A 14,250-nucleotide genomic window follows, 5' to 3' on the forward strand; every position below is an offset into this window, starting at 1 on the left:
AATAGATCCAAGTTCAATCAAGTTAAGAAAAGTATATCCTCAACACTGGAATGTAAAATCTATAACCTTATCAACCTTACTGTAACATGACTGCCTGAAGTGCTGGCAGAACAGAAAGTCTGCAGAAAGCATTTAAAAGACAGAATTGCAGAGTAAGAGCTTGTAGTGTTCACCCAGAGCAGACAGACAGGAGACATGAGGACTTTATCATACTATGTAGGATTATTCCTCCAGGGGATAGAATGGTTCACCTGATATTTCCAGAGCCTGAACATAATCTATTTCCCTCTGCTCTTTCTTTCTTTTTTTTTTTAAATATACATATGGGGTCTCACTAGGTTGCCCAGGCTGTTCTTGAACTCCTGGGCTCTAGTTATCCTCCTGCCTTGGCCTCCCAAAGTGCTGGGATTACAGGTATCAGCCACTGCTCCTGGCCCCTCTGCTCTTACTACAAGCTCCTGGACTATTCTGTTAATAAATTCAGCACTCTGCTATTGTGAACGGGGGAACTCTTGAGCTAGTAGATCAGGCGTCCCCAAACTACAGCCCGCGGGCCGCATGCGGCCCCCTGAGGCCATTTATCCGGCCCCCCGCAGCACTTCAGGAAGGGGCACCTCTTTCACTGGTGGTCAGTGAGAGGAGCACAGTATGTGGTGGCCCTCCAACGGTCTGAGGGACAGTGAACTGGCCCCCTGTGTAAAAAGTTTGGGGACGCCTGTAGTAGATAGTCAGCTATTGAAATTTTATTTCCATATACATCCAGCTCCATCAGAAACCACTGGTATTCTGATTTGTCCAGTAATCCCTTGTGAGGATGGTATTCATGCATTCATTTGATTGGCGTAAATCCATCTCTAAAACAAATCATCCCTGAGAAGGTTAGTAAAATTTTAGTTCCTGGACATGTATTACTAGAAACTGAAACTTTAAGAGGCTGCACCTAAATTGTGCCCCAGGAGAAGTCTTGCTTCACTAACAACTCTCTGACATATTTCTTTTTTTTAAGAGAAACATTTCCAAGACCAAAATATGTTAAAAACAAATGACATTACTTATCAAAAATTATATTTCTATGTGAAGAGAATATAAACCTGCTTTAGAACATGATACTGCCACATAAAATATGTATATTCAATATTTCAATAAAAGCAGGAAAAAAGTTTCTTAAACGCTACAAGTTGATCATTTGGCTTTCCACCAATGGTCTGGTTCTCTGATATGTATTTCAATTATTATCTATAATTAGTTTATGGTCCAGCAATTGGAAAAATCATCTCTGAATGTGGAGATGGCTTAAAACCAAAAAAGCTTGCAGGAAAAGTGCCAAATAGAAGACTTGCAAAGCATTAGGTAAGCACAGAAGGCTTGTCCAAGATAGTTCCTCCCCAGAAGACTCCCTTTCCTTTCCTTCAGCAAATTATGGAAAAATAAAAGCCTACTGCCAAGCTATGCTGTCAAAGCTGCTGGGACCTCACCTCTGAGCTCCCACCATGGCCTCTGCCATCACTCCAGCAGCTCCAGGGTACCTCTAGCCAAGCACTTCTACACCAAGCCTGATCCTTTTCATTTTAGTCTTACAAGTAGCTCAGAAATTAGTCACTTTTGGGGTTTAAGAAAAAGGAATTATGAGGCATGATTCTCTCATAAAATACATGTGGAATGCATACACACACACACACACACACACACACACACACACACACACACTTTTTCCCTGGAAGTAAAGACAGGTTCCAGCCTAGTGTCCAGTATGTGACTTTGAAAAAAAACATTTCACTTATGGTTTCATTTGCATAATGAGAGAGTTTAACTAGATGAAAAGCTCTCAGATCCCTGGGGACAGCAGAATTCCTTTTATTACACAAAAATCTTACCTAAAAATACATTTGCTTCATATCAGTATCTGGTGTTTCCAAGTCAACTTTTGATATCTACCTTAAACCTATTCTCTCCCATCCCATTTCAGTATGTGGCATTACAATTCATCCAATTACTGAAGATGGAATCTGAAAATCATTTTTTTTATTTTTTTTATTTTTTTTTTTTTGAGACGGAGTTTCGCTCTTGTTACCCAGGCTGGAGTGCAATGGCGCGATCTCGGCTCACCGCAACCTCCGCCTCCTGGGTTCAGGCAATTCTCCTGCCTCAGCCTCCGGAGTAGCTGGGATTACAGGCACGCGCCACCATGCTCAGCTAATTTTTTGCACCATTAGTAGAGACGGGGTTTCACCATGTTGAGCAGGATGGTCTCGATCTCTTGACCTCGTGATCCACCCGCCTCGGCCTCCCAAAGTGCTGGGATTACAGGCTTGAGCCACCGCGCCCGGCCTGAAAATCATTTTTGAGTCTTCCTTCTTATTTACTCTCCAAGGTAAATTCAGCAACCTGACACCATCTGTTAAATGCTACTGCTGATTCCATTCTCCAAGACATTTCTTTAATTTGTTCACTTCTCTCCAACTCCACTGCCCTCACCCTATCCTAACTACTCTCATCTCTTGCCCGACATCACTTCCTCACTAGGCAACCCACTTCTCTTTTCACTCCACTCCAAACAGCAACCAAAGTGCTCTTTTAAAAACATAAATCCAATCATTTGACCTTGCTTTAAAGCTTCAAAACTTTCCTCTTGTACTTGGACCAAGTTGAAAATCCTTACCAGGAGCTTATGTCCAGCAAGATCAGATTCTCTTTCCTTCCTCCAAACTCATCTTAAGACATCTCCACCACCTACCAAGCATCAGCCATTCTAGGCTTCACTTACTTCCTCAAACTAAGCCTTTTCTTGCCTCAAACCTTTTTTTTTTTTAAGAAACATAATTTTTTTTGAAATATAATTCACATATCATACAATTAATCCTTTAATCCATTAGCAGTCACTCTTCTTTTTCCCCAACCTCTAAGCCCTAGGCTATCACTCATCTCTGTTTTGTCTCAATACATTTGTCTATTCGGGACACTTCATATAAATGGTATCATACAAAGATGTGACTCTTGACACTGGCTTCTTTCACTTAGTGTAATGTATTCAAGGTTTATGTTGTAGCATGTATCTGTGCTTTGCCTCAAGCCTTTTACAAATGCAGTTCCTTCCATCTTCCCCTTTTAAACTAGTCTTATATCTGAAATCTCCTTTAAAATATTCCGGGGGAAACAGGGAAGAGAATATATGAGATAAAACTGACAAAAATGCTGATAATAATTGAAGCTGATAATGGATATACTGGTGTTCATTAAACCATTCTACATTTTACATATTTTTAAATTTCCTTCATAAAAAAATTTTTTTAGATAGCTGTCTCTCCATCCTTTGAGTTTCACTTCTTCAGAGGTGACCTCCCTACCTTAGAGAGACTCCACTATTCTTTTCTGCCTAGTATTTATCACAATTTTTAAGAATAAAAATATTCGTTTCACTTACTTATTGTCTTTCTCCCTACTAGAGTGACCACTGAGCAATGTCAGAGACCACATCTGGAGTCTAGAAACAGCATAGGTATGCAAACACTTAAGGAGCAAAATTTGGGTTGAAGGCACAAAAAAATCCCTCCTTCAGTCTTTCTTTCAGCCCCTCCCAAATTAACTTCCCACAAAAGTGAAAAACTAGTGATCTTCCCCTCACTATCGTCTGTGCTCAACTTTTCCTATTACTATGAGCAGTAACATTTTCAGATATTGTAACCATGAACATTCAGAAAATCCTCAGATTCATGTCCATGTTTTATTCCAGAATCATCCATACCTTTAAACAAGCAAACTCATATAATTGGGTTTGAATTAGCAGGATGGCATGCTTTTACCATGGTCTTACTGGAAAAGCTGATCTCTCTTCCCTTGAGCAGGCTTTTGACAGAAATACTCAACTTTGCGCCAGGCACGATGGCTCATTCCTGTAATCTCAGCAATCTGGGAGGCTGAGGTGGGCAGATCACCTGAGGTCAGGAGTTCAAGACCAGCCTGACCAACATGGTGAAACCCCTCTTACTAAAAATACACACTCAAAAATTAGTCGGTCACAGTGGCACACACCTGTAGTCCCAGCTACTCAGGAGGCTGAGGCTGGAGAATCACTTGAACCGGGAGGCAGAGGTTGCAGTGACATGAGATCAAGCCCCTGCACTCCAGCCCAGGTGACAGAGCAAGACTCCATCTCAAAAAAGAAAAAAGAAATACTCAGCTTCATACACATACACATACACATACACACACACACACACACACACACACACACACACACACACACAAAGAAATACTCAACTTCAACTCAGCATACAAGTTTGTTTGGTTGGACTTTAGAACTTTTGTTATCAGTTAAGTAACACATTAATATCCATATATTTTTATGAACTAAATATATGCAGGAGTACATTTATAACAGTAACTCTAATCATTCTTTTTATTTTCTCATTTGCACTGTTTAAAGGACCTTTTATATTCTCCTTACTGCTCTACAACTAGGAAATTCTGTTAAACATCAAAAATACTGGTATGGGCCAGGCATGGTGGCTCATGCCTATAATCCCAGCACTTTGGGAAGCCAAGGCAGATAGATCGCCTGGGGTCAGGAGTTTGAGACCAGCCTGGCTAACATGGAGAAACCCCATCAATACTAAAAATACAAAAACTAGCTGGGCACGGTGGCGCATATCTGTAATCCCAGCTACTCAGGGGGCTGAGGCAGGAGAATTGCTTGAACTTGGGGGGTGGAGGTTGCAATTAGCAGAGATCGCACCACTGTACTCAAGCCTGGGTGATGGAGCAAGACTCCACCTCAAAAAACAAAAACAAAAACAAAAATACTGGCATAGCCAACATGTCTACTTATGGACAAGAGTTTCATGGAGACCATAGCAACTCATACTCGTGTGAAATGAAAAGCACAGTATATATTAAATGTGTAGGCAAAAACCCTAAATGCCACTACCTGGTAGGCTAGTTATATTTTCTCATTTGCATTGTTAAAAAGACCTTTCATATTCTCCTTACTGCTCTATAACTAGAAAATTCCGTTAAACACCAAAAATACCGGCATAGCCAACATGTCTACTTATGGGCAAGGGTTTCATGGAGACCATAAAAACTCATTCTCATGTGAAATGAAAAACACAGTATATATTAAATGTGTAGGCAAAAATCTTAAATGATACTAGCTGATAGACTAGTTTCTAACAGGGGTTGCAGTTGTTAGGAAGACACATGTTAAAGCTTATCAAAGGCAGAATACTCCCAAAGAATAATGGCAAGATTCTTTGGTGTGAGTCTTATTCCACAAATAAAATCAAGGTTTGTCCACTGAAACAAAATAAAAAATGGATATAAATGGGAAATATAATTGGGTATTTTTAAACTCTATATGTAATTGATATTTATTTTCAAATCTTATTCTTTCACATCTAATTCTTCTCTTTTTTTTTTTTTTTTTTTTTGAGACGGAGTTTTGCTCTTGTTACCCAGGCTGGAGTGCAATGGCGCGATCTCGGCTCACCGCAACCTCCGCCTCCCGGGTTCAGGCAATTCTCCTGCCTCAGCCTCCTGAGTAGCAGGGATTACAGGCACGCACCACCATGCCCAGCTAATTTTTTTTGTATTTTTGGTAGAGACGGGGTTTCACAATGTTGACCAGGATGGTCTCAATCTCTCGACCTCGTGATCCACCCGCCTCGGCCTCCCAAAGTGCTGGGATTACAGGCGTGAGCCACCACGCCCAGCCTTCTCATTTCTAATTATTACTGCTTCAACAATATTACTAGAAGTACTTGGTTTGCAGAGTCCACCTTCAATATCCCCATCCAAGCCTTGAGCTGATGTTCAAATTATCTCCTGCTTTCATTACTCGTATCATAAAACCCTTTTTCTAAAGCCTGACTGTGCCCAAGAGTTTCACCCTCTGTTTCAAAAACATTCATTCAGGCAGCATAGACTGTCTTACTGCCAGCTTCTCCTCTCCAGCTGGCCCCACAGGATACACTCAGAGATGTATACTCCAAGCATCTGGTCATGGTAATCTCATCTTTAAACTTTCTTCTAAGGAGAAACATACTAGAAAGTCTTACTTCCCATTCCTTTTCCATTATCCAAATAGGTCTTGAAATGCTACTTATCGCAGGAAACTTTTCCACACTTATCAGGAGAGGTGTAAAAGTCCACTGCCAAATTTGTGCTAACAGAACTCAAAACTTTCACATATATTATATTCACTTTATTTCTGCTCCTAGAAAATTTACTGATGTAGCCAGGCATGGTGGCTCATGCCTATAATCCCAGTACTTTGGGAGATGGGTGGATGGCCTGAGACCAGGAGTTCAAGACCAGCCTAGCCAACATGGTGAAACCCCATGTCTACCAAAAATACAAAAATTAGCCAGGTATGGCAGTACATGCTTGTAGTCCCAGCTGCTTGGAAGGCTGAGGCAGGAGAATCACTTGAACCCATGAGGTGGAGGTTACAGTGAGCCAAGATTATGCCACTGCACTCCAGCCTGGGCAACAGAGTGAGACTCTGTCTGTAAAAAAAAAAAAAAAGAAAAGAAAAAAGAAAAAAAGAAAAAAAAATTTACTAACATGTTTATGTAACACACAGAACATAATTTATAGCTCCAGTTCTATTCTTATTCATAGGTAGAGGGAGGTAACATACATCAGCAGGCCTAATTTTTAGGCTTTTTGAGAAAGTCTAAATGTAAATTAGAGAAAAGGGATCAAGCATTGATTTAATCCCTGATCACATGAATAAATGAGCATAAGGAAGGCTGCCAGTTCATCAGAAGTATACCATGCAGCGTTGGTTCAAATGAATACATCTCAGAGCATAAGAGTTCTAGATATGAGATCTAGACATGCCTTATCCCATATGGTTATATCATTACATTTTAAAAAGATGACTTCTTTTTCAGCTTTGGGAATGAAAGAGTTATTGAAAACATGGACAAATATTTTCTGTCCTTTTTTAGTTTCAGAAAGCCAACATTCAGTCTTTTAGCATTTGCACTTCTTTCTCTCTTTCTTCCTTTCTTTCTTCCCTCCCCCGCCCCTTCATCATTTTCTTCTTCACCTACAGCTATCAAACTGCAGAACAAGAGCAGGGACCAAGCCATTCTAGGAAATGTTTATTGAAGCACCTCATACTAAGATCGTGACTTCTGAGAATAATAAAGTCAACTTTACAAATAGATATGGAGAAAGTAACATGAACGAAGGAAGAGTATTTTTTTCAGAAGCTTAGAAACTATAGGTGACTTTATATTCTTGATATATAGTATTAATGTTATTATTTATAAAAATAATTTAAAAAATAAGATGCCAAACTGTGCTCTGCATAAATATATGGTGTTGTTTCCAATTAATCTTTATCAATAATCACTTAATAAGGGCTAAGTATACATAGGATCCAGTGTTAGGTACTAGAGACAGCTGTACTTAAAGAACTTACCCCAGCTGAAGAATCAAGGCATTCAGAAAAGACTGGAAGAATGCAAGACAGCAGAATCAGAGGTAAGGCTTGAACTAGTAAAATAAGGATAGACCTTAGATAAGTAGGTGACAAGAAGAGTGACCTGTATGGCCAGAGAGTGGGAAAGCAAACAGACTGGTCAAGGAAAGATAACATGGGAAAAAGGAAGATAATGAGGTTGGTGAAAGAGGCAGAGGCCAGATCATGGAGATCCTGAATTGAGAATGGGGGTGACACAGACAAAGTGGTATTTCAGAAAGATGAGGCTGTAGAAATGGAACAGGAGAAATAAAAACAGTAGAAATGAGAAGGACAAGGCCTGACAAAACTAGAGGGAAAATCTTGACAAGATTTGGTGACTGATTAGTACGTGAGAAGAGGAAAAGCGAGTCCCTGCTGTCTATTCTCCAGATGGTATCTATTTTCCATATAAAATAGTCCATTTCCTATTCTTTCCTGACAGTGATCATTTTTCTAGCAACATGAAAAAAGTATGGTACAAAATATTCCTTAACAACATTATTTCTAGGCTTTAACTTTTTAGAATTAAAAAAAAAAGGCAATAACATTTAATGATATTCATTTCCATGGATAGAAAATAATCATTTACATAAATGTTTTTCCATTCAATGATGATAAAAAGCAAAAGCGACTATATGATTCGCCATACATACATATTAGGTTCTGCCAATATTCACTCATTCAACAAACATTTGCTATGGAATAAATGATGAAAACATTGGTTGGGTAAGCATAGGCAGATAATATTTTTAATTTTTTTAAATAATAAAATACTATGAGTTTAGCATCATTATCTTCTCTTCGTAACTCAACTACAAAGTCAGAGACAGCTGATGAATGGTAAACATTAGCAGATAAAGAGCCAAAAGACACAGATTCTGATCTTGACTCCGACTTTAACTTGGTCACACAACAACTAAATTACTTTTTTTCCCTCAGCTTCTGCAAATAAGCACGAAAGTAACTTATATTTGTGGAATATTTTTAATTTATGTGGATAGGTTTTCATTTCCTTTTTTTTTTTTTAAACTAGAACTCCACTAATACTCTGAAGTAGGACAAGACTGGTTTGATTACCTCATAATTTATAGATGAGCATAGCAAGTCTAAATGATAAGGCAATGATTACAACCTACGTGTCTGACCCTAAGTCCCATATGCTTTTCACTACATCCGACTTCTCCTAGCTACTTTGCAAAATTATTTGAAAAACTACAGATATGGGAAATGCTTTAGAACAGTTACAGCATTACACAAATGAAAGTTGTATTATTTTGTTTGGGTAAGACCAGGAGAGAATGAAGATTTTCTTTTTTTCTTTTTCTTTTACTTTTTCTTTTGAGAATGAAGGTTTTATGGGGATCAAAGCTTATTTTGGGATCCCTCTTTAAGAAAAAGAACACAGCTGGGCACGGTGGCTCATGCCTGTAATCCCAGCAATTCGGGAAGCCGGGGCAGGTGGATCACCTGAGGTCAGGAGTTTGAGATCAGCACGACCAACATGGAGAAACCCCATCTCTACTAAAAATACAAAATTAGCTGGGGGTGGTGGCACATGCCCATAATCCCTGCTACTTGGGAGACAGAGGCAGGAGAATCGCTTGAATCTAGGAGGCAGAGGTTGTGGTGAGCTGAGATGGCACCATTGCACTTTAGCCTGGTGGGTAACAAGAGTGAAACTCTGTCTTAAAACACACACACACACACACACACACACACACACACACACACACACACACAAATTAGGTAGACTTTGGAATGGGTTCAAGCAAGTAAGAGGTCCTGAAGCTTAAGCTTCATTTACCTTCGGAGTAAATCTGCCTCTGGACGTAACAGAAAAAATTCATCAGACAACCTAATAAGATCAAGAATTGCCTTTCAAAACCCAAGTTCTGCCTTCTAAGTTGTATGAAAAGAACACAATGAATATAGGACAGAAAAATACATATGCTTGGCCTTTATTTCCTCATCTTTATTCACAATAAGCCATACAACAAAAATCTTCTAAGTAGAAAGTCTTTGCCATGTCTTTTTTAGAATTAAAAGAACAAATTACCAACAACAAAAAGTAATTGTAATAAAAATGATAAATTATTTTACTAAAATAATTAAGCTAGAACATCACACCATATAATAATTATTGGTTTACACACACACACAGGTATAAATACACACACACATAAACACACTCATATTTACTCACAATTTGGCAAGCAAAAGATCTCATTAAAAAAAAAAAAAATTTACCTCGTCTCCGCCCATAGCTCCTGGCTGCATGTAAACATAGAAGAAAACCATGGGTATTTGTATCAAAATGGTGAATTTAGAAATTAAAAAAAATATATTCACACAAAGCTTTTCTATGTATTCTTGGAATTATTTAATTGATATGAAGATACTGTTCAACTTGACTACAAACATTATACTTAAAAAAAAACTTTATGAAATACAAACTAAATCACAATATTAAAAAGAAATTTAACTGGATGTGGCAGCCACTGGAAGAGATACAATGGATGTTTCGGAAGTCTTATGAGGATTTATATTGGAGACTATTATCTATATCAAAGTATTTTAAAACTAATTTATAAATCTTCATTTGTACTTTATCTTGCCACCAGATAAGAAAAAAAATATATTCGTTCTAAATAACTAAAAGCTTACCATGCAGTGGTCACTGAATTTCTTAGGACACACACATTCCCCTCAAACACACACATACACACTCTCTTCATGGATTCCCCTGAAAAATGTATAGAAATTTTATATACAACTAGCTGTTACTTTACAGAACGTGTTTCTGTAAAATTTTCAGTAAAGCTTCTCTTATTGTCTCCATTTACTTTCCACTCAATATTACAGATGGGGGAATGTAATATCTCTTTCATCTACAAAATGAATTGCAAAAGTAAAATAAGATTAACGCACTGGGTACCCCTCAGGCCATGCTTAATAATACAGTGCATTAAAGGCCTTCTTCCTCTTCAAAACTCCATGCCTACAGAATGTACTGTTACAATGTTTAATAGAGCTAGACTGTGGTATCATGTATCACTAAAAGATCTCGTCATGTAAAATGATTTTCAGAGTGGAAAGTTTCTCAAATTTGAAACCTCAGGTTCTATTTTTAAAAATGATTTAGAACTTAATCCATTTTTTAAAAGTGTGACAGGCCAGGTGTGGTAGCTCACACTTGTAATCCAGCACTTTGGGAGGCCAAAGCAGGAGGATGGTTTTAGGTCAGGAGTTTCAGACCAGCCTGGCCAACATGGCAAAACCCCATCTCTACTAAAAATACAAAAAAATTAGCCGGGCATGATAGCTCATGCCTGTAATCCCAGCTGCTCAGGAGGCTGAGACAGGACAATCACTTGAACCTGGGGGGCAGAGGTTGCAGTGAACTGAGATCACGCCACTGACCTCCAGCCTGGGTGACAGAGCAAGATTCTGTCTCAAAATAAATAAGTAAATAAATAAATAAAAGCATGAAATGTCACAGAAGTAGCTTATACTGAAAAAGGAAGATAATTTGGGGTTACATTTACAGTGTAAGACAGTAAGCATTAAATAAAACGATTTCTGGCCGGGTGTGGTGGCTCATGCTTGTAATTCTAGCACTTTCGGAGGCTGACATGGGCAAATCACCTGAGGTCAGGAGTGGAGTTTGAGACCAGCCTGGCCAACATGGTAAAACGCTGTCTCTACTAAAAATACAAAAATTAGCCAGGTGTGATGGGAAGCACCTATAGTCCCAACTACTGGGGAGGCTGAGGCAGGAGAATTGCTTGAGCCTGGGAGATGGAAATTGCAGTTAGCTGAGATTGTGCTACTACGCTCCAGCCTGGGTGACAGAGTGAAACTGTCTCAAAAACAACAACAACGACAACAATAACAACAACAAAACAGTGATTTCTTCCACAGGAAAAGAATTCAGACTTTTTAGCGGGATAGTTGAAATATGACTAAGCCATTCTCATCTTCTATTTTCTTTTTTTCTTTTTTTTCTTTTTTTTTTTTGAGATGGAGTTTCACTCTTGTTACCCAGGCTGGAGTGCAATGGCGCCATCTCGGCTCACCACAACCTCCGCCTCCTGGGTTCAAGCAATTCTCCTGCATCAGCCTCCCTAGTAGCTGGGACTACAGATGTGTGCCACCATGCCCAGCTAATTTTTGTATTTTTAGTAGAGACGGGGTTTCACCATGTTGAGCAGGATGGTCTCGATCTCTTGACCTCGTGATCCACCCGCCTCGGCCTCCCAAAGTGCTGGGATTACAGGCGTGAGCCACCGTGCCCGGCCCTATTTTCTACTTTTCCTCAGGCATCAGACTTGCCCTCACTCCACACCTTTAACCTCTTCACTTTCCCACTACTCAAATATTAGAAAGAATTATCCAGCTCAAGCTCTATTTTTTCCTTCTCACTCCCCCTGTACTACAACCCTCAATGAAAAAAATCTGGTTCTTTTTGTTTGTTTGTTTTGAGATGTAGCCTCACTCTGTCACCCAGGCTGGAGTGCAGTGGCATGATCTTGGCTCACTGCAACCTCTACCTCCCAGGTCCAAGTGATTCTCCTGCCTCAGCCTCCTGAGTAGCTGGAATTACAGGCGCCTGCCACCACACCTGGCTAATTTTTGTATTTTTAGTAGAGATGGGGTTTCGTCATGTTGGTCAGGCTAGTCTCGAATTCCTGACCTCAAGTGATCCCACCTTGGCCTCCCAAAGTGCTGGGATTATAGGGGTGAACCACCATGCTCAGCCAAAAAAATCTCTTCTAAACTTAAATTGCTATTTCTGTTTACATCATTTACAAGAGCAGATGCATTCTAAAAACAATTTAAGGGACTTTTATGCAGTTTATTATTTGGAACCCAAAATTCCTCTTCTTACAAAAAGTATAATAAATTGTAGGTAGCCTCCTAGCTTGACCCCTCCTCCAAATTTGCTTCATCCATAATTACATGAATGGATTAATACTTAAAAAGAGATGAAATAAATTTTGACATCCCATGACTTGTCCCTTTGTCCCTTCTTCCCATCATCAATGTTATGCTGCCTGACACCCCAATGAAAAATCTCTACTGAGAAAGGAAATACCCCACATTTTAAAATTTATTTCTCTCTTAAGCAATAATTTTTTTCCCAATATATCCGATTTCTGACCATATATCCAATGAAGACAGATCTGACTGCAATACTAAGGTACAAATGATTCACTGGACATTAACACCCCTAGAGGATAAATGAGAATGTTGTTCATATAAGTCTTCAACCACTAAACATTCAAGTAATATAGATGAGGTTAATAGATCTAGACAGGCATAGGGGTGGAGGGGAGCATGTTGAATAGGAGAGAGAGGAAGAGTTACAAAAGCTCTATCTGGGAGTTTTGTTTGTTGGTTTGCTTTTTTGAGATGGGGTCTCACTCTGGCACAAAGACTGGAGTGCAGTGGCATGATCTCTGCTCACTACAACCACCACCTCCTGGGCTCAAGTGATTCTCCTACCTCAGCCTCCTGAGCAGCTGAGATCACTACACCCAGCTAATTTCTGTATCTTTTGTAAGGACAGGGTTTCATCATGTCACCCAAACTGGTCTCCTGGACTTCAAGGGATCTGCCGACCTTGGCCTCCCAAAGTGCTGGGACTATAAATTGGTTCATGATGGCTGGGGACACGATAACAGAGAGACAGGATGGTATATGGAATAGGAAGCCAATATCAAGTAGGGATCTGAGATGTTTAGATTTGTTTTTTGTTTTTTTTTTTTAGATGGAATTTCACCATTGTTGCCCCTGCTAGAGTACAATGGTGCGATCTCGGCTCACTGCAACTCCTGCCTCCAGGGTTCAAGAGATTCTCCTGCCTCAGCCTCCCAAGTAGCTGGGATTACAGTTGCCCACCACCTTGTCCAGCTAATTCTTCGTATTTTTAGTAGAGACATGCTTTCACCATGTTGGCCAGGCTGGTCTCAAACTTCTGACCTCAGGTGATCCACCCACCTCCACCTCTCAAAGTATTGGGATTACAGGTGTGAGCCTCCCTGCCTAGTGGCTTAGATTTGTTTTTATCAATGACTGTGGAATTTATTACATACTACCTTGATCCTGTTACAGCAATTATCATAGCAGCTAAAACCTAATGAATGCTTCCTATGTGTGGGGAACAGTTCAAAATGCTTGACATGTATTAGTATCATTTAAGACACCCCACAACTTTATGACATATCCTTATTTCTTTTTTCAGATGAGGAAAATGGAACACAAAAAGGTAAATATCTTGTCCAAAATCACACAGCTAGGGAGCAATGAATTTGGAACTTGAATCAAGCAGTCTGGCTCCACAGTTCACACAAACATCTCACTAAGGGTCAAGGTCCATATCTTGTATTCCTTTTAATACCCTTTAATATACTTGGAAGAAGGCTCTATACCAAGTTGGTACTCAACAAACACAGCTTTTTAGCTGCGTGCACAATCATGAACAGGAGTAATATATGCCTTGATGGCCTTTAAAATATAGGCCAACTCTGCTAGTGGTTTAACATTTGATCAAGTTGCTCATATGAGGGCCATTTATAAACAGTCTAATTATAGTCAAACTCTTCCTTATAGAAACACAGTGAAATGAACACCAAGGAAATAACGGGAGTACAAAAATCGTGGTTTCTGGTTTCCCCTAGAAACTCTGAACAAGAAAGAATGTTGAGTATATAAACCTATAGCAGCCAGCACAAAATCATTCCACTTTTTTTTTTTTTTTTTTTTTTGAGATGGAGTCT

General features: G+C 39.4%; 1 protein-coding gene across 7 annotated transcripts in view; it reads right to left on the reverse strand.

The window, feature by feature from the left end:
- CPEB3 (cytoplasmic polyadenylation element binding protein 3) overlaps positions 1-14,250 on the reverse strand; it is a 247,140-nt gene that overhangs the window by 108,608 nt on the left and 124,282 nt on the right. For 5 of the 7 annotated variants that reach the window (XM_074382575.1, XM_074382576.1, XM_039465097.2 and 2 more), the window contains exon 5: positions 9,719-9,742. The exons of the other annotated variants lie outside the window; for them this stretch is intronic. In XM_074382575.1, the coding sequence (XP_074238676.1) occupies positions 9,719-9,742 (24 nt within the window). The remainder of the gene's footprint in view (positions 1-9,718; positions 9,743-14,250) is intronic. 7 annotated transcript variants of the gene reach the window in all.

Source organism: Saimiri boliviensis, chromosome 12, assembly GCF_048565385.1.
Source record: "Saimiri boliviensis isolate mSaiBol1 chromosome 12, mSaiBol1.pri, whole genome shotgun sequence".
NCBI classification, from domain to species: Eukaryota; Metazoa; Chordata; class Mammalia; order Primates; family Cebidae; genus Saimiri; species Saimiri boliviensis.